Source organism: Mustelus asterias, chromosome 7 (assembly GCF_964213995.1).
Source record: "Mustelus asterias chromosome 7, sMusAst1.hap1.1, whole genome shotgun sequence".
Classification (NCBI taxonomy): Eukaryota; Metazoa; Chordata; class Chondrichthyes; order Carcharhiniformes; family Triakidae; genus Mustelus; species Mustelus asterias.
Window position 1 is genome coordinate 48,586,840 of NC_135807.1, and position 26,841 is coordinate 48,613,680.

General features: G+C 42.4%; 1 protein-coding gene across 2 annotated transcripts in view; it reads right to left on the reverse strand.

Annotated features, from left to right (window-relative positions):
• Nucleotides 1–419: 419 nt before the first annotated feature.
• Nucleotides 420–26,841, reverse strand: part of LOC144495695 (copine-3-like) — a 94,780-nt gene continuing 68,358 nt past the window's right edge. For both annotated transcript variants that reach the window (XM_078216020.1, XM_078216019.1), the window contains 6 exons: nucleotides 23,679–23,812; nucleotides 9,894–9,948; nucleotides 9,750–9,801; nucleotides 8,018–8,151; nucleotides 4,930–5,166; nucleotides 420–1,701 (listed from right to left, as the gene is read on the reverse strand). In XM_078216020.1, coding sequence (XP_078072146.1) covers nucleotides 1,594–1,701; nucleotides 4,930–5,166; nucleotides 8,018–8,151; nucleotides 9,750–9,801; nucleotides 9,894–9,948; nucleotides 23,679–23,812 — 720 coding nt within the window. In that variant the 3' untranslated portion in view covers nucleotides 420–1,593. The remainder of the gene's footprint in view (nucleotides 1,702–4,929; nucleotides 5,167–8,017; nucleotides 8,152–9,749; nucleotides 9,802–9,893; nucleotides 9,949–23,678; nucleotides 23,813–26,841) is intronic.

A 26,841-nucleotide genomic window follows, 5' to 3' on the forward strand; every position in this document is an offset into this window, starting at 1 on the left:
TGCCAACTCATGTTCCCCCCACACCCTCCATCCACCACCTTTTGCCTTTATACCTACCATACCAACACACTCAGTATCCACCATGGCTGGGACTCAAGACCCATGCTGAGATTTAAAGTTTGAAGTATCTAGTGCAGACTTTGCCTTTTAAAAGATACACTATTATTCAAACAAAAATGTACATTCCTTCAATTATGTTAACCATGATAACAATGAACATTTAGTTTAATTGCATAATCCCTTATAAAAACAAGCATCGGAATTCATAGTCCTAGTTCAAAGAGTCCGTAGCCACTTTGAGCTGTCAATCAAACTGAAATGCCAAAAACCTAATTGCGATAAATCGACCATTGTGAAATCAGTCATGCAGCAGTAATTCAGTAATGGTAGCTCTAAGGTTTATGTCAATATACAGAATTAAATAGTAATTAATCATTTTATTAACATTCAAGACAGTTTTTTTCAAAGAGTTAAAGGGTCGGAGTTTTAAATGCTGTGACAGTACTCCCTTTGACAGTTCATCTCGACACTTTGACAGTTCCAGTGAGTTTCGCAGTTCCAACGGGTTTATGAACTTGTTACACACACCCGTGCCCACTTTTAGCAATCCTAAAATGGCACACTGGCTATCCAAGAAAATCCACAAAGTTCAGACCTGCTTCTATGAGGTATAATCTGCGCACAGGCCACTGCGTCATGATGATGCAAATCAGGTTTCAGACACCTCTCCATCAAAATTACATATGGGTGGGAGCAGCTGCCTCCGTGAAATGCACATGCGCGATTCCCGATTGGGGCCCATTCCCACCGCTGCCAAGATGGTACGTGCCACATTCCGAGGTGAGATTTCGGGATTCGGGTCTTTTCTGCCATTTTCGCAGCAACGGGGAGGCTCTCCAACAGTGCGAAAATCCAGATCTAAGTCTACATAATCTTACGTCAACAATTTTTAAAACTGCATACATAGAACATCATGGGTGGATAACCTCACCCACAGTAATAATTACTTTTAGCTTTACTTCATCGTATCTTCAAATATTAAACCTAAAAAATGTAAAACCAGTTGTAAATACAATTACATGATGCTATAATATGAAGCATGATATGCAATCACTTCTCATTTTTAGAATTTGACATTAAAAACTGCTGTGTACCTTGGTGCCGTATGCAGGCATATTATCCAAAAATCCAAAAGTTAAATCATCATTCAAAACAACAATATAAAAATTGTAAAAAGTATTGGAGGCTAATAAAAAATGCTTCTTTGAGCATTACTAAAACTTTATCAAATAAATGAACAATTTTACACTGACAGCAGCTGCTAAATGATTATGATACAATGAATGGTTTGACCTGTCTGAATTTTCATGGATTGTTTCAACTTCTTGCAACAAAAAAAGTTGCCTTAAATTCACATACAAAATATTTATAATGAACTAATTAAAATTAAATAATTTCAAAACTATTACAAATTTCATATGTAATATAATACAGTGTTTGTTGATGCATGCATTCCTAAATTTATTTAGAGGAAAAAGTATAGATTTATTTGATGTAGTGAAGTACAAACGTTTGGCTGTGAATCCAGAGCACTTAAGGATTAGGCTCATTCGGAGGACGAAGTTTGCGTGTGTTGAAATAGCACACGACTTGCTGAGGCAATTCAGCCAGGACACTTTGTGCAAGAGCTTCTTTTGTTGCCTGTGGAGATACAAAAGTTAATCCAATTAATATAACAGGCCAATTTAATTTGAAATCTGAAAATAACAAGTGTTTAAATGAACAAAGTTTCAAGTTTCCACTCAAGCTCACTGGCATTGCCACAAACATAAAGCCCGGAATCTTACATAGCACTGCTCACACCGGCAGGATTTTTTCATCCGCTGCAGTGAATGGAGATTTGGCTGGCTGCCAAATTCTCCGGCCTCGCTGCAGCGGGAGCGTGATGTGGACGGCAGGTAAGATCGCATCCAAAATCTTTCATAAACCACACAATTGGACAGTTTAATAACATTTTTTTCCCCTTGCTTTAAAAAATGTTATGATGTGGAGATGCCGGCGTTGGACTGGGGTAAACACAGTAAGAAGTTTAACAACACCAGGTTAAAGTCCAACAGGTTTATTTGGTAGCAAAAGCCACACAAACTTTCGGAGCTGCAAGCCCCTTCTTCAGGTGAGTGGGAATTCTGTTCACAAACAGAGCATATAAAGACACAAACTCAATTTATTCATGTAAATTGAGTTTGTGTCTTTATATGCTCTGTTTGTGAACAGAATTCCCACTCACCTTAAGAAGGGGCTTGCAGCTCCGAAAGCTTGTGTGGCTTTTGCTACCAAATAAACCTGTTGGACTTTAACCTGGTGTTGTTAAACTTCTTACTGTTAAAAAATGTTGACATATTTAAGAGTGGTAACTTTACGTACTTTAATGAATATACATGAAATTTATTCTTTATCTGGAAATCTGAAAACCAAACATAACCAAAAGTTGCACTTTTTTTGAACCTCATCGACATTTGGCGTAGGAAGTCCAGTTGTTTGTCTGCACCGTTTATCTTACGTTTTTTGTGGTTAATGTCAAAAAGAAACTTATTTTAAGTACTCTATATTTATTATTCGGCTATACATCTTATTTTTCTAACCATTTTATTCACATTAGACTACAACTTGCCTAAGTCTAGGCTATTGTAATGCAAGCTAATTTGTGGCATCCAAAAACCAGATTTTTTTTAAAAACTTCATTCAAGGGATGCGTGTCGCTGGCTGGGCTAGCATGTATTGTCCATCCCTAATTGCTCTTGAACTGAGAGACCTATCCATATCAGAGATGAGGACATTTACGAGTCAGCCACATTGCTATGGATTTGGAGTCACATGTCAGCCAGATCAAATAAGGATGGCAGATTTCCTTCCCTAAAGGACATTAGTGAACTACATATAGGTTTTTACGACAATCGATAATGGTTTTGCGGTCATCATTAGACTTCTAATTGCATTTTTTTTTCATTGAATCCAAATTTCATGCTATGCCATGGTGGGATTCGAACCCAGGCCCCGAGAGCATTATCTTTGATCTCTGGATTACTTGTTCAGAGACAATACCACCAAGCCAAATATGATCGGACCCAAAAGTTTCAGATAAGGGATACTTGACTTGTATCCGAAAATGTGTTTATCATGAAAATGATGTACTTTCAATAAGTATCTAGTTCTCCACCTGTGCGTAACCCAGTTTTAAATAACTGAAAATGACATTGAAAAATCATATAGAACCTTTTATTAGCTTAGTGAAGGTAACTATTTAAGCTTAAGAGCCTTCTTGAAGTTCCACAAATGGATATGTAGAAACTCACCATGTTGATTCAGGTGGGGAAATTTGTGGGTGGGACTGACCTTCAGGACAATGTTTTTTTAAACCTATGCAAAATGTTTTTTAAACCTATGCAAAAGATCACAGAAACTCAATTTTCATTGGATGTAACCTTTCAGAGGGTCATTAATCTTTGGAATTCTCTCAGAGAGCAGTGAATGCTGGGTCATTGAAATATATTCAGGGTTCAGTTTGACAGATTTTAGATCTACAATGGAGTCAAAGGTTATGGAAGATGGGAAGTGGGGTGGGCAATAAATTGGAGTTAAGGCCACAACTCAGATTAGCCATGATCTTACTGATTAGAGGAGCACATTCAAAGGGTTAAATGACCTACTCCTGCTATGTTCTTATGCTGCTGAAAGCATCATCCAATGCCTTGAGATTTGACTAATCCAACACTCTCTTCAGTTTACACCAGCCGTAAAGCACTGCTGCCCAAAACCTAATTCACACTCATTTCCTGTACTCATCTTCACTCTCCTACATTGGCTCCCAGTCCAGCAATGCCTTGATTTGGAAATTCCCGTCCTTGTTTCATCATAGATAGAATCTACAGTGCAGGAGGAGGCACTTGGCCCATCGAGCCTGCACCAACCACAATCCCACCTAGCCCCTATCCCCGTAACCCCACATATTTACTCTCCTAATCCCCCTGACACTAAGGGTCAATTTATCATGGCCAATTAACCTAACCCGCATCTTTGGAATGTGGGAGGAAACTGGAGCACCCAGAGGAAACCCACGTAGACAAGGGGAGAATGTGCAAACTCCACAAAAACAGTGACCCAAGGCCAGAATTGAACCCGGGCCCCTGGCGCTGTGAGGCAGCAGTGCTAACCACTGTGCCACCGTGCAGTTTTCAAATCCTTACATGGCCTCACCATTTCCGAGCTTTGTAACCTCCTCCAGTCCTACAACCTTGTGAAACCTCTCGAGTTTTTCTAATTTTGCTGCTTTGCACATGCCCAATTTTCATCAGTTCATCAATGATAGCTGTTCCTTCAGCTGCCAAGACCCCAAACTTTGGAATTCCCCCTCCCCAAGCCTATCTGTCCTCCTTTCAGACACTCATTCAGACTTAAATCCCCTGTACTAATACTTTATGTAGCTCAGTATGAAATTCTGTTTGCTAACACTCCTATGTAGTGCTTTGGAATACTTTACAACAATGCAATATAAATGTTAGTTATTGCTGCAGTTGTACTTGACTAAAACTAGATGCCCCTGAGCTATGTAAGTGGTCATAGTAAAAATTTATTTTAATGAATTCTACAATTGTTTTAAGACACTAATTTAAATTTGCTTATTTGCAACAATCTGGAAATGGGGTTTGAACTGCACCTTGGACCAACAATAGGACAGGGCAGGATAGAAGCTATTGCAGTAAATGGACTGGCGACACTGAAAAAGGTAGGTATGGATATTCACCAAAAATTCTCTCCCCTTGCATAAATCTTTACACAAAATTGGTTTTCACAACAATTTTTAAAACGCAATATAAAATTAAATCTTGTAAGTGGTGCAATCTTGTTACACTGTAACCATGTAAGACTTACATTATGAAACTTTCTAAATGGTACAAACTGGACAATATCTCGGATAGCTATTTCCCCAGTGGGTGACTTAAGAACACATTCATCACCATCCAGAAATTCCATGGCACTGAAGTCTGCTCCACCAACACCAACAATGATGATGGACATTGGCAACTTAGCAGCATTAACAATGGCCTGTCTTGTATCATCCAAATCTGTTATCACTCCATCTGTGATGATTAGGAGGATGAAGTATTGCTGTTAAAGAAAAGGAAAATGCAATTCAATATGCTGCAAATGCATTTTATATCAGGCACAATAAATTTAATGGACACACAGTTTGAGATACACAGTATAACTGCATTTATAGTACAAATGTAATATCATACGATAATTTTGCTTCACATCACTGCTAACCCATTGCTAGCAGTAGAAATCATGGCTGAAATTTTAAACTTGGGAATGATGGAAACATTAAACGGGTGCAGCAGAAGAGTGGGGAATTCACAGAAATTCTAATGCATCTTGTCCAGATTTGGGTACAATGTTTTAAGAAAGACAAAGTCTTGGGGAAAATATATACAATTTACTAAAATTATGTCAAAAAATGAGAGGCTTTAAATTATAAAATGAGGAAATTGGAATTTGAAAGAGGCAAACATTTGTGAAGAAATTGAAAAAACATATTGGGACAAAGCTGTGGATTGAAACCAATTGGACAGCTCTTTTAGAGAGCCAACACAAGCATGAAGGGCTGAATGGCCTCATTTCGTGCTATAAATTCTATAACTTTATTACAATTAAACTAATACTTAATTTCTAATATACTTTTTAAATAGTTCTGAAATAATTGAAATCAGGAGAATTCCCTTCTGTAATCACAGCCAAAATCAGATGACATTGCAGAGGTGAATGTTGGAAAATTCAGATGAAGAATGGAAAGTTTTTAAATCAGGATGTTGCCTGGTATGGAGGGCATTAGCTATGAGGAGAGGTTGGAGAAACTTGGTTTGTTCTCACTGGAACGACGGAGGTTGAGGGACGACCTGATAGAAATCTACAATATTATGAGAGGCATGGACAGAGTGGATAGTCAGAAGCTTTTTCCCAGGGTGGAAGAGTCAATTACAAGGGGACATAGGTTTAAGGTGCGAGGGGCAAGGTTTAAAGGACATATAAGAGACAGTTTTTTTTAAATACAGAAGGTGATGAATGCCTGGAACTCGCTGTCGGGGGAGGTAGTGGAAGCAGATACGATAGTGAGTTTTAAGGGGTGTCTTGACAAATACATGAATAGGATGGGAATGGAGGGATATGATCCCCAGAAGTATCAGGGGTTTCATTAGGGGCAGCATGGTCAGTGCAGGTTTGGAGGGCTGAAGGCCCTGTTCCTGTGCTGCAATTTTCTTTGTTCTTTGTACTTTCCTTGTTCTGGCTGAGACTGTCTTCCCCAATGCCCGCTACTGCTTCCCTGCACACTATGTGCAAATGAGCTGACTGCTCACCGGATTTCCATCCTTTCCCTCCCAACTACTGTTTTCCAAGGCTGACAGGTAGTAGGTGGCAATAGGCCATGGATAGCAACAACAGCTTCATTATAGCAGCTTCCTCTTTCCAGTTGGCCCTTATTACTACAATCTTGGCCAAAGCCATCAACAGATGCCTTCATTCTGACCTTCAGAGAGAACCTGCCTCCTTAAGGATTTTCATTGCAAGCCCGTAGGCTTACCCCTAATGATGGCCAGCAGTCTGTCATGGACATGCAATGTGTCTCAATCCAGGAAAATGGGACCGAGATTGGGAAGATTTAACTCTGCTCTGATGGAACTCTGCCTCAAAGAGGAGAATTCATCTCCAGATGTCTTGTTACCTGTATAGTTCTCAATTAATTTTAGATTATCTGTTCATGACGAAAAGCTTTACACACAAAATGAACTCCATAGCCTTTCCATCAGCCTCCAGCAGTGGAGTGAGAAAGGAATTAGCCTTCAAAGGCTCCATGTCAATATCTCTCTCTCTTTCCTTTAATGAAAGATAACAAAAATATTGTGTACAACGTTTTTAGACTTACCCCACAGCAATACTCCTTACAGTAATCGAAAATACTCAATTTGAGATTTGGAATGCCTTATCTCAGCGAGGTTTATTGATCATGTGCAGGTGAAAATCCACCACTTTGGCAAATAAGAGGCTGGCTTGTTTCTTTAAGTAAGCACTGCTCACAGGTTCCATCTTAACCTGCAATGCTCCAGTCAGTGCCGGATTTAGGCATAAGCTAAACAGGCTACAGCTTAGGGCTTCACAATCCGCAGGGCCTCATTTTAAGTTGTATCTGATATCAGTTTTCTGATTTTGCAAACGATTTCATTATTACTTATATTAATAAAAGTGATCCTGATTACTTATTTTGAATATATATTAATGTATCTTAAAATTATTTTAAAAATTACATTTAAGTATTGTTTCCAGGGTATACTGTATTATAATCTATGAGAGAGATCAAGCCAGCCAAATGATATCAGTAAATGCATTCATTTGAAAATAATTTGTATTTTTCACTTTAAATACCTTGCTATTAAATAATTAAAAGGCATAATTATGTTTTCAATTTTTTTGTGGCGACCCAAGGTCCTGTTTTGGTACGCACCTTTGAGACCTTTTGGTGTAACTTTTTAACAAGGGGCCTCACCAAGTCTAAATCCGGCACTGGCTCCAGTCAATACTACTTTTAAACCAAATCAAAGTTTCTCATTTTAACAACATAATGTCAGCCATGGTTGTCACTGACATCATCATGGTGCCATTCAATCTAAAACGCATTTCTTCCATGGCTAAAATATTCAAAACCACAGACAATAATATTTTACTTCTTCAAGCATTTACCAGAAACTAGTTACTGCTTGTTTGTACTATTTTTTATGGTATGCACCAACATATTGGCACAAATAGTATATTGCCTTAGAAAAATAAAATATTTCATTATTGTAACAGTAGTAGCTTCCTGAGATAAACCTCATCAAAAAACAGTGAACAAAAGATGATCGTGCCTTTCACAGTAGATCCTGATTTTATTTCTGCGGACTTCACTTGTACACAGAGAAATACTCACTGATGCTATCGGCTGCTGTGCTGCTGCAGCTGCAAAGCCTGCTACATGGTTTATAATGGGCGAGAAGTTCGTAGGTCCATGGAGCTTGACTTGAGGCAGGCAGTTACGATAGGCATCAACTATCCCCTCCACTCCTACCAAACACAGATCATAATGAAACATCAAATTTCATGCAAGAGAGTTTCATTCGCACCACAACCTGTGGTCCAATAAGTAACTAATTTTGCAGAACAAACTACTCAAAATGCGAGTCCATTTTTAATGCTTCATAAAACATTTTATAGATGTACCAGTTGGATAACACGAGATGAAAAAGAACTACCTGCATTTATATAGCACCTTTCATGACCTCAGCTCATTCCAAAGTGCTTTACAGGCCATGAAGTATTTTGGCAGCGTACTTTGGGTGGTAATGTATTAGGGGAGGCTATTGTCACTAGACTAGTAATCCAGAGACCTAGGGTAATGCTCGAGGGGCCCAGGCTCAAATCGCACCATGACAGGTGGTGAAATTTGAATTCAATAAAAATCTGGAATTAAAAGTCCAATGGTGACCATGAATCCATTGTCATTTGTTGTAAAGACCCACCTAGTTTACTAATGTCCTTTAGGGAAGGAAATCTGCCATCTTTACCTGGTCTGGCTTACACGTGACTAGATTCACAGCAATGTAGTTTTAAAAAATGCCCTCTGAAATGGCCCAGCAAACCACTTAGTTCAAGGCAAATAGGGACGGGCAAAAAGATACAAGGACATGACGAAGTGGGGCAATGGGATTAGTTTTCGATTGCTCCAACAAGGAGCCAGCACAGATATAATACTTAAATGGCATTCTTTATAACGTAAAATCTAATGTCTTCAGCAAAGTTTACCACAACATCTTTCATTTCTGTAGCACCATGCAGAAAAACATCTGAAAGTGGTTCACAGAGATGCTATCAGACAGAAATAAATTCAAGACAAAGAACGAGATGGTGGAGTGACCAGCAACTGTAAAAGAGATGTGTTTTAAAGGAGGGTCTTAAATGAAGAAGAATTTGTAGGATTGGAATCATTTCGTATCTTAATCTGAATGTTTACAAACTAATTTTCCAAAACTGAAAGCACATATAAAGAAATTGAACCATATTCTATTAAAGTAAAGTGAACCATAAAGAGATAGCCGAAAAGACCATTATTTTGTCCTTTCTCTTAGCATCAGTGCTTGCAGGTCACAAGCAAGCAGAGTTAGCAGCACAGCATAATCATTATCATTTTGCACCATATGCTATATTAATTATATAATTTAGCATAACACTGAGCATTTAAATTAAATCAGTCCTTGCATATTCATAACTATATGACAACTTTTCACAGTGCAATTAAGTACATGATACTTTATCCTTTACTCTATCTTTTGTAGTCACAAAACGTACAAACGCTTTCAAATAGTTCAAAGTATTATTATTCCATTATGAAACCCTTTTATGTTTTCAAATACAAATGAAACATGATGCAACCTTCCTCACAACGTATAACTGAAGTAAATAGAGTGGATCTTTAAAAGGTTTGGGACTTTGACCCTTATGAACTACATTTGACCAACCCCATGCTGATCATGAGACCTCAGTGCTACAAAATATCTCCACCTTGCCCAATACTGTTAAACATTAATTTTCAAAAATAGTTTTGTATTGCCACAACTGTAATTTTAAAACATATTAAAGGTGTAACAACAGAGAGAATGTCATACCTGCACAGAATGGATTGGTAGGGTTGAAATTTAGTGGAAATTCATGTGATACCTGCAAGGGGGGGGGAAACCATCAAAGTATAAATAATTCACAAAATATAAAATCAAATTAGCAATACCTTTCATTAATTGGTCCATACTTACCTGCCAATTAGGGGGTATCTGTGCACCAAATCCAAATGCAGGGAACAATTTGTCTCTAAAATAATCATAATCAGACATTCACCAGTTAATTGAAAGCAAAGAAAACATATCATAACCAGCAACAAGTTGCAACAAATATTCTGCAAAAGTTCATCCAGCAGTGCATCTCCATCATTTACACTGCAGACCAAATTGCTCCAGCCGTGCTTTACCTTGTTCACAGTGCCAGCTCAGATTGAAATTTTCTTACACATGATGAGAGGCAAGCAAAGAACTCCACCTTGGTGAAATTATGAACAGTGTTCATAAATTCAGACTACTAGATTGGATTGAGGATTGGCTGACTGACAGAATGCAGAATGTTGGGATAAATGGGTCCTTCTCTGGCTGGTGAAATGTAACTAGCGGGGTGCCTCAGGGGTCAGTCCTCGGACTTCCACTGTTTACAATCTATATAAATGACTTGCAAACAGGGACAGAGTGTAATATAGCCGAATTTGCAGATGATACTAAAATAGGTGGGAAAGCAGGCAGTAAAGATATAAAGATTCCACATTCAGATATCGATACGCTTGGAGAATGGGCCAAAATTTGGCAGATGGAGTTTTAATGTGGATAAGTGTGAGGTTATCCATTTTGGCAAAAAAATAGACAAATTATTACCCAAATGGAAAGCAGATCAAAATGCATCCGGACAGAGGGATCTGGGTGTCTATGTTCATGAATCGCAGAAAGTCGATATGCAGGTGCAGCATGTAATACAAAAGGTAAATGGGATGTTGGCATTTATTGCAAAGGGACTGGAGCATAAAAGTAGAGAAGTGTTGTTGAAATTGTATAGGGTGTTGGTGAGACCACATCTGGAGTATTGTGTCCAGTTTTGGTCTCCTTATTTGAGGAAGGATGTGGTGGGCATTGGAGACAGTTCAGAGGAAGTTCACCAGATTGATTCCGGGGATGAAAGGGCGGACGTATGAGGAGAGATTAAACAGTTTGGGCTTATACTCACTGGAGTTTAAAAGGATGAGAGGGGATCTGATCGAGGTATAGAAAATTTTAAAAGGGGTTGACAAAGTAAACGTAGGTCAAATGTTTCTTCTTATAGAGCATTCTAGAACAAGTGGTCACAGGTATAGGTCGAGAGGCAGTAGATTTAAAACTGTGATGACAAGCAACTATTTCTCGCAGAGAATTCTGAATTTGTGGAACTTGCTGCCCCATAGCGCAGCGGAGTCCGAATCATTGAATGATTTCAAGAGGGAGTTAGACATATTGCTAATAAAAAAAAGGGAAAGGGGGATATGGGGAACAGGTGGGGAGGTGGATTTGAGTCCAGCGAGAGATCAGCCATGATCCGATTGAATGGCGGAGCAGGCCCAAAGGGTTGAATTTGCCTACCTCTGCTCCTAATTCCTATGTTTCTATGTTCAGATGATCCAATGGAAATCAGACATAATACTCCTGACCTCAAAACGGTTTTAAACTTTCAAGCTCCCAGACCCATGAGACTGCTGAAGGCAAGGCTAAATTCCTTCCAATAGGCACAGGCTGTAGAGTGGGTTTTTATTACACAAGGGATAAAAAAGCCAACTGTTCAAATTAAATAGTGTTCTAGAATTAGAAATGATGAGCGAAGAGAATGAATTAGAGGTGTATAAATGATAAGGTACAAAATATAAAAGGTCATGCTGAAGGTTATCTTGCTCTAGTTCTCATTTATTCATCACAAGGGTAATGAGGGAAGGGTAATAAACTTTGGTCTTGCCAGAGGTACTCACATCCCAGAAACAAGTTTTAAAACATGCAGAAGGTTATTGCACTGAAGTGGCAAATGATAAGGCAGAAACAAGCTCTCTATAATTTGTTTGCAGATAGATGAATCTAGCAAAAATGTTATTTTGTAAATCAGTCAGGCCAATTGCTTTTTGTGATATATATTAACGCTTTGGGGTCAGATTTTTGCTGCTAAGGCAAGTAGCTCAAGCCAGGACCCAGCTTGGTTTAAAGAGCCCCAAATCAGATGATTCTCACTCCGATGAGGCAAGTGCAAGGTCGAGTCAGGCTCGCCAACCCAAGAAGCAGGTCAGAGGTTGCCATGTGCCAAGGCAGGCTGGTGAGAAGGCCCACCATGGTTCTCTTGCACTTCATCCCGGCTGCAATAAAAGCAGCTAGGTCCTGCAGTCGCGACCCTTCACAGTCCCTCAAACCTCCCACTAGTGCACCTCATTCTGCATTCTTGGCTAAGAACTCAAATGAATAAAAGCGAGAGCTCAGCAAGGATTCAATTTTGACACTCAAACTGAATAGTTAGCTTTGCTTTACTGGGTGGCATGGTTGCACAAGGGTTAGCACTGCTGCCTCACAGCCCCAGGGACTTGGATTTGATTCTGGCCTTGGGTGACCTTGTGGAGTTTGTACGTTCTCCCCGTGTTTGTTTGGGATTTTCTCCGGGTGCTCCGATTTCCTCCCACAGTCCAAAGATATGCAGGTTAGGTAGATTATCTATGGTAAATGTGTGGGGTTACGGAGGATAGAGCAGGGGAGTGGGCCTGGGTGAGATGCTGACTCGATGGGCTGAATGGCCTCCTTCTGTACTACAGGGATTCTATGGTTCTATTGACATCTTTAACTGGTTATAGTGGGTGTTTTTTTCCGTGATAACTTTTATCAATGTCTCAATATTTATTTGGACAAGATTAAGAGGTGTGCAGTGCTTGATGCATTAGCGTGTCTGCCTGACACGTTATAGTGTTGTAGGAACAGCAGGATTTGTTTTACAAAGGACATTTCTGAATTTCTTTTTCCTCAGCAGCTTGCCTTATGCTATGGCTCACTGGTTACATATATAGGCCACAATTCTCTCATTAGCGCTTTGGGCTGGGAGAATTCCATGGCAGCCAATTCACGGGGTTCGTGCTAGTGTTCGTGCCCCGCTTGCGTCTCCCGCACCGGATTTCCAGCAGTATCTGCTCTGTGCTGGAAATCGGCAGGGAGACACGGAAATGATTTAAATAATCATTTCCCCACAATTTGAATGAGATTAGAGGGCCCAGGACTGAGGTCTCCGGGCCCACTAGCCTCTCCCACCCTGCCAGTGTTTCACTCCAGCAGGGATTACTATAGCTCCCCACGTTCAGGGAACTAGCAGCCCAACCCCGCTGGAGTGAAGGGGTCAATCGGGCCCCCCCCAGGAGGTTGGGCAGTGAGGGTGTGGTGCCCCCTGGACATGGGCGCCCTGGCAGTGCCAGCCTGTGCCCCCGGCACGGCCCAAGGGACAAAGTACCATTGCCCAGGAGGCACTTTGGCACTGCTCCACCGGGCATTGGGCAGAGCAAAGACGGTGGGGCCTATGGGGCGATCAGTGGGGGTGGGGGCCTGCTACTTTGCCTCGGAATCGGTCAGGGAAGGAGGGAGGCCAGTGATTGGGGCGGGCTATGACAGGAGGGGAGGGGGGGTGGTCAGCCTGCTGTGAGGGCGGAACTGCAGGGGGAGGAGGGGAGGGGGACAGTGGGGGTGGGTTTAACTGTTGGGAGGGGAATCGGGGGGGGATGGGTGGCTGGAGAGATCAGGGCTGGATGGAAGGGCGGGGTCAAGGTTGGGCCCAGAAATTGTCAGGGGGCCAGCCATCAGATCGTTGGGGGGGGGGGGGGGGGGCAAGGCTGGCCAGCAGTCGAGCTGGCCAGCAAAGAGGGAGGCTGTTAGTGCAGGGCACTGCGCATGTGCCGATCTTGGCACTCAGCACACTGGAGTACACCCTCTCCAGCAGGAATAGGCCCCGCCCCCTGAAATTCAATGATATTCACGTTGGTGGCCTCTGCAGTGCAGATTGGAGGAGATTCTTCTCGGAATTCCCACTGAAAAAAACAGCATGAATTACTCCTGTTTTCCCATGAATTCATGCTTAGAAATTTTTTGGGAGAATTCCGTCCATAGTGCATATTGGGGGAATGGGATGGAAGGGCCATGGGTTGGCATTGAGAGCATGAGGAGCTATGGGGAGTGGCTGGGGGCGTATGGGTGAAAGCTTTTAAACTTGCCTTTCAAAAGGTTGCCAGGCATAGACTATGGTGCATGACTCCTCTGAGGGGATGTGAACCACTGGTCAAGGTGAAGCTCAACACTGTGAAAATTGTGGAGTGCTGGGAAATGCTACCCCTGTAATGGAGCCAGCCATGTGGGAAGTATAGGATGGGAGCTTGCTACCCACACCCTTGTCCCATAACGACAAAAATTGCTCCACCAATTCGTGTATCCCCGAATTGGGTGTGCCTGCCATTTTTACATGGTCCCAACAACAAAACATCAGCCCTTGGGAGTTGGGCGTATAGAGTACACTTTCAAAATTTGCAGATGATAAAAAACTTGGAAGCGCAGTGAACGATGCGGAGGATTGTGATAGACTTCAGGGGAGATAAAAAGGTTGTAACAGCTGAGAATGAACTCAGAAATGAGAACAGATATATTTTGCTAGGGAGAAAAAGGACAGGCAATATGAACCAAATGGTACAATTCTATAGGGGGTGAAGGAGCACAGACACCTGGGTGTATAGGTGCAAAAATTGACAGTGGCAAGGCACATAGAGAAAGAGTTTTAAAAAAGGCACACAGGATCCCAATCTTTATAAATGAACAAAGAATACAAAAGCAAGGAAATGATCATGAAGCATTATAAAACACCGGTTCGACCACAATTATATATTATGTCCAATTCTGGGCACCACATTTTAGGAAGAATATGAAGGCCTTGGAGAGGATGCAAAGAAGATTTACTACAATGTTTCAGTGAAGTAGATGGATTGGAGATGCTGGGGTTGTTGTTGTTAGAGCAGAAAATGTTGAGAGGAGATTTGATAGAGATATTCAGAATCATTTTTTTTTTTAACTGGTCGGTGCAACATCGTGGGCCGAAGGGCCTGTTCTGCGCTGTAATGTTCTATGTTCTATGTTCTATAATGGAGGCCGCAGGGATCTTGCCCATTGGCTGGAGGGCCAGCAAGAGGCCCACGTTGCCTCTATCAAGGACATTGGGGCTGGAAATGCTGCCCATCAAGGTCTACCAACCAATCTGAGATGGCATTTCTGCATTGCTTAGGGTGGTGGGGGTGGGGGTGGGGGAGGAAGGTGGCGGTGCAGAGTGGTTCTTGTAGTTATGGTGGTGAAGAGGTTGTTGGAATATCAGCAGCAAGGATACGGGAAGAGGGGGGTTGCGTTCAACAGGCATCCCCTTCCCGATGCCAGGTCCTTGATCAGCCACTGAGTCTGATTAAGAGGGGCCCTCTCCAGGGACTTGCATGCAACCCCTACGTGATTTGTTTTTCAGGCTCCCCACAAGGCAGAACCTCCCCACCAATCCTGTTACTGGCTGAATACCACCAGCAGCAGGGTTAGGCCCTCACGTGAGTATAAACAACATTAAATTCTGCCCCAGGAACAGTGTAAACAGAGCAGATAGTAATAAATAGTTCCCATTGGTGGAAGGGTAGCAAACTATCGGACGCAGAGTTAAGGTGATTGGCAGAAGAACGAAAGGTGACATGAGGGAAATCTTTTTGATGCAATGAGTGGTTACGATCTGGAATGCACACCCAAAAGTATGGTGGAAGCCGATCCAACGTCACTTTCAAAAGGGAATTATATAAGTACTTGAAGGGCTACAGGGAAACTGTAGGGAAGTGGAACAAGCTGTGTTGCTCTTAGAGAGCTGGTACAGACTTGACAGGCTGAATGGCCTCCCACTGTGCTATAATAATTGTATGATTCTAGTAAAGGAGTGACCAATTATTCAAATAGCCACATCACACAATATCTTCAACAGTCTGTTCACATAAAATGGCCACAGTTGCATTAATAGCTGGTTTCAGTTCATGTGGTAATTACTAAGCTGTCCACATGGAACAAAGATATACATTTACATGACACAGTAAGCTGGATTTTTAATGCACCAAAACTACTGAGACATGTGCCAGTAATTTTAACAGCATGATCTTGAGGAAACAATGAGTTAATTTTAGATAATCTCGACTGAAGTACTTCTAAAAATAACCTGAGTCATGGAACAAGTAAGAGGCAAATCCATTCTGAGGGTTTATAACCGACTAGCTTAATAAGTATAAAAGAATAAACGGAATTTAATGTTAGTGATTAAGTTCCCTCCCACAGGTTGGAACCCTTTGCCGCTTCTCTCTGGGAAGGCCAATGCAATCATCAGGTATCCAGCCATTTACCTGGGCAGTATCGGGCCTCCCACGTAACTAAGCCACCTAATTGGAGATTGGCAGCTCTCCTATGCCAACAATGTGGCCACTGTCGGTACAACATTCAGGTCTTCAACAGGGATTGATGATGTATCCCTGGAGAGAGAGAGAGGGAAATATGGACAGATGCGGTTGATAAGGGTGGGGGGGTCACTCTTTGGTGAGGTGAGGGGAGTCGGAAGAAAAGTTTTTCAGCAGGCTCCCCCTTCCCAATGCAGAGTCCTTTGATCAGGCATAGAGTGCCCAAGATTAAGGCATCCCTAACCTGAAGATGCTGCAGGAAAACCCAATAGGTTTTGCTGTGCTGTGCAGTCTCCCTGTATGGTATGTTTCCCATCCGTGGTGGTCAGATAAGGCCCTTAAGCAGCGTATTAAGGGCTTCAACACCCCTCCAAACAGTAAGACTGCCCTCCACCCTTCCTGCGCTGAGCTTCATCAGGAAGAAACAGGATCCACATCCTGCAAATTCCCCCAATCATCCCAATTCCAAACTCACCTTGAGCAGCACCACACCCACATCGTGCAACCCAATGATGCACTCATCACCCCTCTCTCTCTACCTGCCTACCCACTCCCAGGTATGGGAGGGTGGGGCAGTCACATACCAACCGACTCAAGAACAGCTTCTTCCCTGTTGCCATCAGACTTTTGAATGGACTTACCTTGCATTAAGTTGATCTTTCTCTACACCCTAGCTATGACTGTAACTACATTCTGCACTCTCTCCTTTCCTTCTCTATGAACAGTATGCCTTGTCTGTATAGCACGCAAGAAACAATACTTTTCACTGTATGTTAATACATGTGACAAAATAATAAACCAAATCAAAATCAAAAAGGAAAGTCTTAGTCTTGATGTGAGTGGAAGGTGCTGAACAACCACCAGAGCAACTGGCAAATAACCAAATAACAGGGAGACACAAAAGCCAACAAAACTATTATTGGTCCCAGATTTTATTTCCTAGGTGAACAGTCCACCAGACATGCAACAAGAGAGTAGCCCATCAAACCCACTGCTTGGCTGACTGCTCCAACTTGATATTGCACACAGTATCAATTTCAGCATTATGAGATTGCACATTTCAAATATTGAATGATCTTCCTGGCAGCAAGTTCTTATTCACTTACGGTTCAACAGCAAAATGCAGCCTATTGATAGATCAGTTGTAGTGTGGAAGGAATCAATCTGTCAGATTATGTTTTATGAGCCACGTTATTTCCAAATCCATTTCACCACCACCCACTAAAACAGGTTAATTAACAAGTGTATCATAGGGTCTGTATAAATCTATAACCGCACAGCTAAACATGAATCAAAATTAAACCTGTTAAAATTTGTATCTTGTGTTTCATGCAGGTGCCTATTCACCCCTCTCATTACACACAAAAATTAAATCATTTCCATTTGGAACACAATTAATTACTATTTCTACAAAATGCGGAAGCTAAATGCCTATCAAGATGGTCTGCAAAACATACATTAACTTGAGAACTAATGTATGACAATTTATGCAAGAACTGGCAGGAGTTTGTGAAGATTTGAATATGAAAATTTGCAGAATTTTCACAGGCTGTGATGAATTCTTTGGATCAGTTTCTTAATCGTCAGCTACATGAGGTTTAACAGGGCCAGTAGTGAATGTACAAACATACAAATTAGAAGCAGGAGCAGGCCACTCAGCCCCCTCAAGCCTGGTTTGCCATTGAATAAGATCATGGCTGATTTGATTGTAACCTCAACACCAAGTTCCTGCCTACCCTGATAACTGCTCACTCCTTTGTTAATCAAGAATCTTTCTAGTTCTGCCTTAAAATTATCCAAAGACTCTGTTCCTCAAAAGGCAGTAGAAGCAGAGTTCCAGAGATTCATGACCCTCAGAGGGGAAAAAAGTTTCCTCATCTCTGTCCTAAAGAGTATCCCATTGTATCTAAATAATGACAGAGTTCGAGATTCTCCAACAAGCGGAAACATCGGGCCCGATTTTACCAATGCGTCGCGTCCGTTTTCAGGCACAAAAACTTGCTTCAGTCGAACATGAGGCGAGTAGCGCAATCCGCACCCGCCTCCGCACCAGTTCCCCCGTTACCAAGGCCTGAAAATGGCTGCGATCAGGACCGCGCCCGAAACAGTCACGATGGCCATTTAAATGCATATGCATGCATTTAAATTGATTTAATGAACTGCATGCCCAACTTTACCAGCACTTTCCCCTTTACCACCGCATTCGCCCATCCAGAATCAGCATGAGACAGACGAGCACCATATAAGTCCGATTCGGGTGCTCCATCAGTGAGGGTTAGTGAGGTGGTAAGTGCCGAGCGTCCGACGGCTCTCTGCTTGAGATCGAGGGGATGGGGCGGTCCGCTGCCACTATGCCCGAGATCAGTGGGGGGAAGTGAGGTCCGCTGCCACTCTGCCTGAGATCGGTGGGGTGGAAGGGGAGTCCGCTGCCGCTCTGCCTGAGATCAGTAGGGGGGGGGGAAAAGAGGGGTGCCATGGTCGGGGAAAAAGAGGGGTGCCATGCAACATGGCCACCACAAAACAAACCTCCCCGCCCCGCAGCACAGAGCCCTTTGAAAACAGAGACCTACTTCCTTGCTTACCCTCACTGCTCCAGTGTCTGAAGCCGACTTTTATACATGAGGTGTTTTGCTCACTGGTTGCAGCTGCAGCGAACGAGGTCGTTAAGACAGGTGAGCTGGGCCGATTGGGAGTGAAGCTGGCTAACTATATTGTGGTGAATGCAAAAAAGTGCAAATTAACGTTTCGCCCGATTTGGACGGGGTCTCGATCGTGTCGATTTTTTTCTGGTAAGATGGGAATGGGCACAAAAACAGGCACCAGTCCCGCTAATCAGCTCACTCCCGATTTTATGACATTTTCGTGCCGAAAAACGAATGCGATGAGATCATAAAATTCCGCCCCATGGGTCACCTCTGAATACATTGGAATTCCATTTTTGTCCACAGACCACCAAGCTTGCATTAGGTCTTTCTATTCTCTCACTGGTAGAAAGAAAAGTAGGTGTAAACCACTTGTCTCACTGAACCGACTCCATTATGGCAACTTGCATTGGGTTCCAGCAGGGCTACTCAGCTCTTGACCTCTTAACAGCCTTGGTCCAAACATGGACAAGAGAGCTAAGTTCTGGAGTTGAAAGAGATTGTCCTTGAAATCAAAGCTGCATTTGACAGAGTGTGACATCAGGAAGAACTAGCAAAATCAAAGTCATTTAGAATCAAGCAGAAAACTCTGTTGTGTACTGCACTGAGAGAGTCACACATTCTTAACTGCAAACAGCCATGTTGAAGCACTTCATTTACACCTCACCATCAGAAAGGGTAGCATTGAGATAGCTCTACAATATACTACATGCCCTCCCACAACCTATACATTAAAATGTAAAATAGTACAGGTAAATAATTTCCCAGAACAATGTGGCTAACTAACAATACGTGAAATTTCACAAGTTGGGTTGTAAATTAGTGGTTAATCATAACCAAACATATATGTGTGATACAATCAGAGTAATTTATGTGTCAAAAAAATGACTTTCCTTAACACCATATGACCACAAGAAATGGGAACAGGAGTAGGCCTTTTGGCCCCTCGAGTCAGCTCCACCATTCATGTCAGATGAATGTCAGGTCAGCCATTGAATCATTCCTCACGTCCACTTTCTTGCCCTTTCCCCGTAATCCTTGATCTTTCACTGATCAAAAATCTATCTCTCTCAGCCTTAAATATACATGAAAACTCTGCACCCTCAGCTTTCTGTGGCAAGGAGTTCCAAAGACTCACAACCCTCTGAGAGAAGATATTCCTCCTCATAAGTTTATTTATTAGTGTCACAAGTAGGCTTACATTAACACTGCAATGAAGTTACCATGAAAAACCCCTAGTCACCACACTCCGTCGCCTGTTCCGGTACACTGAGGGAGAATTTAGCATGGCCAATGCACCTAACCAGCATGTCTTTCGGATTGTGGGAGGAAACTGGAGCACCCGGAGGAAACCCATGCAGACATGAGGAGAATGTGCAGACTCCCTGGGTTTAACTTAAGTATCATCATTTGACGAGAAGAACAATGCTTTTTCTTTTTCCTTCCTACATACTTTCAAATTACCCTATCTGATTTCTTTCTCTGGATATCTGTACAGAATCGCAGAATAGTTACAGCACAGAAGAAGGAGCTTCTTGACCTTGGTTGGCTCTTGCTGGGAAGAGTTCAAGTGCATGAAACATCCGCAGAAGAAGATGATCTGTTGGAAAAAGAGGTCCTCAATCTTGCTACGCACTTTGACTCTATTATTAATATTTATCAAGTCTTTGCTGCCTCTTTGTGTTGAAGAAGGTAATAAAGAGGTGAATTTGTCCACTTATTCCACTGAGCCCACTGATGACGTGCATCAGCAATTGCAAGCAGCTAGTAATAAGCTATCCAGGGAGAATGAGATGCTTAATTCCAAGTTGGATCAAACTGATAGAGGAAGTGCAAAGCTTATTAATGTGTATAAATGTAAGCTGCAGCTCACACTTAGATCTCACCAGTAGGTCATGGATACACTCAAATCTTCTTTCAGTGAAGTAGTGGAAGTCTAAGCTACAGAGCTTCTATAGCTGAAGCACACGGTGCAGGAACTTCCTAAAGAGCAGCCTTACGCTGAAGCATGCGTGAAAGTTATACCAATACCGACAGAAATGAAAGTTCGATCCTACATGTATTAGGGGAATCCTCTTTTCCTCACATCCTGCAGTATCTTCCAGATGTTCTTCATTCTTCTTTCTATCTACTCATTCATTTGTGCCTCAGGTATTGAATACTTCTCTTGTCATCACAGTAGCAGTGAGGGTTAGTGAGGTGGTAAGTGCCGAGTGTCCAACAGCTCTCTGCTTGCGATCGAGGGGATGGGGGGTCCGCCGCCACTATGCCGGAGATCAGTGGGGAGGAAGGGGAGTCCGCTGCCGCTCTGCCTGAGATCAGTGGGGGGGGGGGGGGGGGGGGGGGAAGAGGGGCCTGCGATCAGTCTGGGTGATGGGGGTGTGGGGAGGATAATGGGTCTGTAATGTTGTGGGGTGGGGCAATGTCTGTGGGGGCCAGGGAGAGGCACTATCCAGCTCAGGAGGGATGTGGCAAGGGAGCAGCTTTCTATTATTTTTATGCAGTTGGAGGCACCAATTGGAGCTGCAGGGTTTCGGGCGCGTTTAGCCCCACCCACCCCACCATGTGCAGCGCCATTCGGCCTCACTGATATCTTTACAAGCAGAGTGCGTAAGGGGGCATCTGAGAACGGGTCTAAAAGTCGGATCTGAAACACTCCCAGTTTCTAGTCCGCCCAGCACTTAGAATCAAAATGGTAAAATAGGGCCTGTCCTCTCCACATCCACCCTCTCAATACCCTTCAGGATCTTAAAGGTTTTGATCAAGTCACCTCTTACTCTTCTAAGCCGGAGTGGACACAAGCCTAACCTCTCCCAACCTGTCCTCATAAGACAATCTGCCCATTCCTGGTATTATTCAAGTAAACCTTCTCTGAACTGCAACTAATGCATTTACATCTTTCCTTAAATAAGGAGACCAGTACTGTACACAGTATTCCACATGTGGTCTCACCAACGCACTGTATAACTAAAGCATAACATCCTTACTTTCGTAATCAATTCCATAGTACCACAGAATCCCTACAGTGCAGAAAGAGGCCATTCGACCCATCAAGTCTGCACCAACTCTCCAAAAGTACATTTTACCCAGGCCCACCCCCTGCCCTATCCCCGTAACTCTGTGCATTTACCATCGCCAATCCACCTAACCTGCACATCTTTGGACTGTGGGAGGAACACAGTAAGAAGTCTCACAACACCAGGTTAAAGTTCAAGGTTGGACTTTAACCTGATGTTGTGAGACTTCTTACTGTGTTTACCCCAGTCCAACGCCGGCATCTCCACATCTGTGGGAGGAAGCCAGAACACCTGGAGGAAAGCCACAGGAAATTTCCTTGCAATAAGCAATAATATTCTATTAGCTTTCCTAATTACCTACTATATCTGTATACAAGCCTTTTGTGATTCATGCACTAGGACAATCAGATCCCTCTGCACCTCAGAGCTCGACACTGTTTTACTAATAAGCTAATAAGCTTATTTTTTATTCTTCCTGCCAAAACGGACAATTTCACATTTTCTCACATTAAGTTTAAGGAGGCTTCCATTAACACTGCAATGAAGTCACTGTGAAAACCCCCTAGTCTCCACACTCCAGCACCTGTTCAGGTATACTGAGGGAGAATTTAGCATGGCCAATGCACCGAACCAGCACGTCTTTCAGACTGTGGGAGGAAACCAGAGCACCCGGAGGAAACCCATGCTGATGCGGGGAGAATGTGCAAACTCCGCATAGACAGTGACCCAAGCCGGGAATCGAACCCGAGTCCCTCGCACTGTGAGGCAGCAGTGCTAACCACTGTGCCACCGATTATACTCCCATTTGCAGATTTTTGCCAGCTCCTTTAACCTATATCCCTTTGTAGCCTCCTTACATCCTCTACACAACTTACTTTCCTACCTATCTTTATGTCATAGGCAAATGCAGCAACCATAGCATCAGTCCCTTCATCCAAGTTAGTTATATAAATTATAAAATATTAAGGCCCCAGAACTGATCCCTGTGGCTCACATCCTGCAAACCAGGAAAAGACCCATAACGCCAACTCTGTTTCCTGTTAGCTAGCCAATCTGCAATCCATGCCAATATATTACCCATTAAACCACTGACGTATTATTTTATCCCAAGAATACTTAGAATGTGGAACTCAGTACCATAAGGAGTAGTTGAGGAAATAGCGTAGATGCATTCAAGAGGATGTTAGATAAGTATGAGGGAACAAGAAACAGAAGCGCATATTGATGGAGTTAGAGGCAGAATAGTGAAGAAGGCTTGTGGAACATAAAGAACAGCGTGGTTCTCTCGGACCAGATAGCCTGTTTCTCTGCCGTGAACATTTTGTAACATAAATTTGTATTTCACAAGACCCTAAAAATAAAGTCTGCGTTGTTTCTCTTTTAAAATGTGCGGCTAAAATTCAAATTTGTATTGGGAATTAGAATGACTAAAAATGACAATAAAGTCATTATTCACAATTCTGTATCTAAATCAGTTAATGATCAACTGCTGCCTCACAGCGACAGGGACCCGGGTTCAATTCCAATCTCGGGTGACTGTCTGTTTGGAGTAGGCACATTCTCCCCATGCAAGGGTTGACACCTTTAAAAACAGCTGCAAAGAACTGCCAAGCAGAAATAAGATTCCTTTATAGAAGAAGAGAAAGCAAAAGTCTGATCTCACACTTTCCACTTTTTTAAAAAAACAGGAAAATCATTGGTAAAATTTTGGGATCAGTTCATCCACACATCCTCAGGGCAAGGAACTGGGAGTAGGGCAAGGAACTGGGAGTAGCCCAAGGAGACCAAGAAAATGGGTGCATAATAAAAGGCAAAAAGCCAGACTGATAAAAAAAAACAGGAATGCATTACGTATCGTAGTCTTGAATGATCATTCCAACAGACCAGATTGCCATCAGGTATTCATTAAATCCATTAGGACTTATATAATGTAGAGAGTCAGGTTTACGAGGATCTCCATTTGAGCCTGTGAAATCAATACCAACCTGCAATTAAGAAGCAAGAAAACATTTGCTAGAAATTATTATAAAACACAAGACAGATAATTAATGTAGCCCCATCAATGTTAAATGGAGTTCATGTTTGTTGAATTATGGGCGGAACCCCTCAACTTTTGTTCCCTAAGCACTACATGTATTTGATCAAAAACTGAAGCTGGTTTTTGTTTCAAGTTTTCCCCTCTAATGAGCATGCTTCCAATTCATAGAATCATAGAGTCCCTACAGTGCAGAAGGAGGCCATTCGGCCCATTGAGCCTACACCGACACCAATCCCATCCTGGCCCTATTCCCGTAACCCCATGTATTTACCCTGCTAATCCCCCTAACACTAAGGGGCAATTTAGCTTGGCCAATCAACCTAACCCACATATCTTTGGAGTGTGGGACAAAACCAGAGCACCCGGAGGAAACCAACGCAGACACGGGGAGAATGCGGCAAACTCCAAACAGACAAGTCACCCGAGACAGGAATTGAACCCGGGTCCCTGATGCTGTGAGGCAGCAGTGCTAACCACTGTGCCACCATCCCACCCAATTAACAGAACAAATTAAACAAACAGTCATTTGCTTTACTATTCAATAATAGTGGAATTATTAAATACAAATTAATTTGGTATTACCAATTAGACATTTCCATGGTCTAAAGCACCCAGTACAGAGTGCACCTCTGGCAAGCCCAAGTATGAAGCACATGACTTTTCCAAAAAAAAAATCATTTGGCTTTCATTTTGCACTCAGCTGCGAATGAACTACACTCACCACTAACTTCAAAGAAAGCGGCCCACCAAAGGTTAGCAGCCTCGAGAGTATCAATTTCCCCATTCTTAACTTGACTTTCAATCGGACACCATCCACTAGGGATCCAGTGTGTTCAATATCAGTGAAGCTAACAAGAAGGCTGAAGAGCCTCAGATCGAAGCATTCTCACTGACAGAAAATTAGGATGTAAAAAGCACAGATTGTAATTCAATTTTCAATTATTTTTCTGAAAGCAAAATAAAGATTGGAACCCACACATGGCTTTAAAGTGAAAACTGAAATATCATAAACTTGAAAAACTGAAATAATTATTTTACAGATCAGTAAATTATTATGGAATGAAGAGAATGGCATTCTACACTTACAAAATCAGTTTTTTCATGAGCAAAGATATTGTTTAGAACACCATTTAAAGTTTATTTACAATTCATTCAAGGCTTAACATTTTTAATTCTTTTTACAGCAAGAATAGTGTATAAAATGTTGATGTTCATGTCAATTTGGTAAAAGAAGTGGAGGAGTAGCATTGTTAATCAAGGATAGTTTAACGGCTGCGGAAAGGCACTTCGAGGAGGATCTGCACACTGAAGTAAGATGGGCTGAGGTTAGAAATAGGAAAGGAGCGGTCACGTTGTTAGGAGTTTACTATAGGCCCCCAAATAGTAATAGAGATGTGGAGGAAGAAATTCCTAAGCAGATTATGGATATGTGTGGGGGTCACAGGGTAGTCGACATGGGGGACTTTAACTTTCCAAATATTGATTGGAACCTTTGTAGGTCAAATAGTTCGGATGGGGCAGTTTTTGTGCAGTGTGTGCAGGAGGGTTTCCTGATACAATATGTGGATAGGCCGACAAGAGGTGAGGCCACATTGGATTTGGTACTGGGAAATGAACCGGGCCAAGTGTTAGATTTGGTTGTGGGAGAGCACTTTGGAGATAGTGACCACAATTCTGTGTCTTTTGTTATTGCAATGGAGAGGGATAGGCCGTACGGCAGGGCAAGGTTTACAATTGGGGGAGAGGTAATTATGATGCGATTAGGCAAGAATTAGGGGGCATAAGTTGGGAACAGAAACTGTCTGGGAAAGGCACTAATGAAAAGTGGAACTTGTTCAAGGAACAAATACTGGGTGTCCTTGATAGGTATGTCCCTGTCAGGCAGGGAGGAAATGGCCGAGTGAGGGAACCATGGTTCACGAAAGAGGTGGAATGTCTTGTGAAAAGGAAGAGAGAAGCTTATGTAGGGATGAGGAAACAAGGTTCAGATGGCTCAATGGAGGGTTACAAGTTAGCAAGGAATGAGCTGAAAAAGGGGCTTAGGAGAGCTAGGAGGGGACACGGGAAGTCCTTGGCGGGTCAGATCAAGGAAAATCCCAAGGCTTTTTACTCTTATGTGAGGAATAAAAGAATGACCAGGGTGAGGTTAGGGCCGGTCAAGGACAGTAGTGGGAACTTGTGTATGGAGTCAGTAGAGATAGGCGAGGTGATGAATGAATACTTTTCTTCAGTGTTCACCAAGGAGAGGGGCCATGTTTTTGAGGAAGAGAAGGTGTTACAGGCTAATAGGCTGGAGGAAATAGATGTTCGGAGGGAGAATGTCCTGGCAGTTTTGAATAAACTGAAGGTCGATAAGTCCCCTGAGCCTGATGAAATATATCCTAGGATTCTTTGGGAGGCAAGGGATGAGATTGCAGAGCCTTTGGCTTTGATCTTTGGGTCCTGGCTGTCCACGGGGATGGTGCCAGAGGACTGGAGAATGGCGAATGTTGTTCCTCTGTTTAAGAAAGGGAATAGAAATGACCCTGGTAATTATAGACCGGTTAGTCTTACTTCGGTGGTTGGTAAATTGATGGAAAAGGTCCTTAGGGATGGGATTTACGACCATTTAGCAAGATGCGGATTAATCCGGGATAGTCAGCATGGATTCGTGAAGGGCAAGTCGTGCCTCACAAATTTGATTTAATTTTTTGAGGAGGTAACTAAGTGTGTTGATGAAGGTAGGGCGGTTGATGTCATATACATGGATTTTAGTAAGGCGTTTGATAAGGTCCCCCATGGTTGGCTTATGATGAAAGTAAGGAGGTGTGGGATAGAGGGAAAGTTGGCCGATTGGATAGGTAACTGGCTGTCTGATCGAAGACAGAGGGTGGTGGTGGATGGAAAATTTTCGGACTGGAGGCAGGTTGCTAGCGGAGTGCCGCAGGGATCAGTGCTTGGTCCTCTGCTCTTTGTGATTTTTATTAATGACTTAGA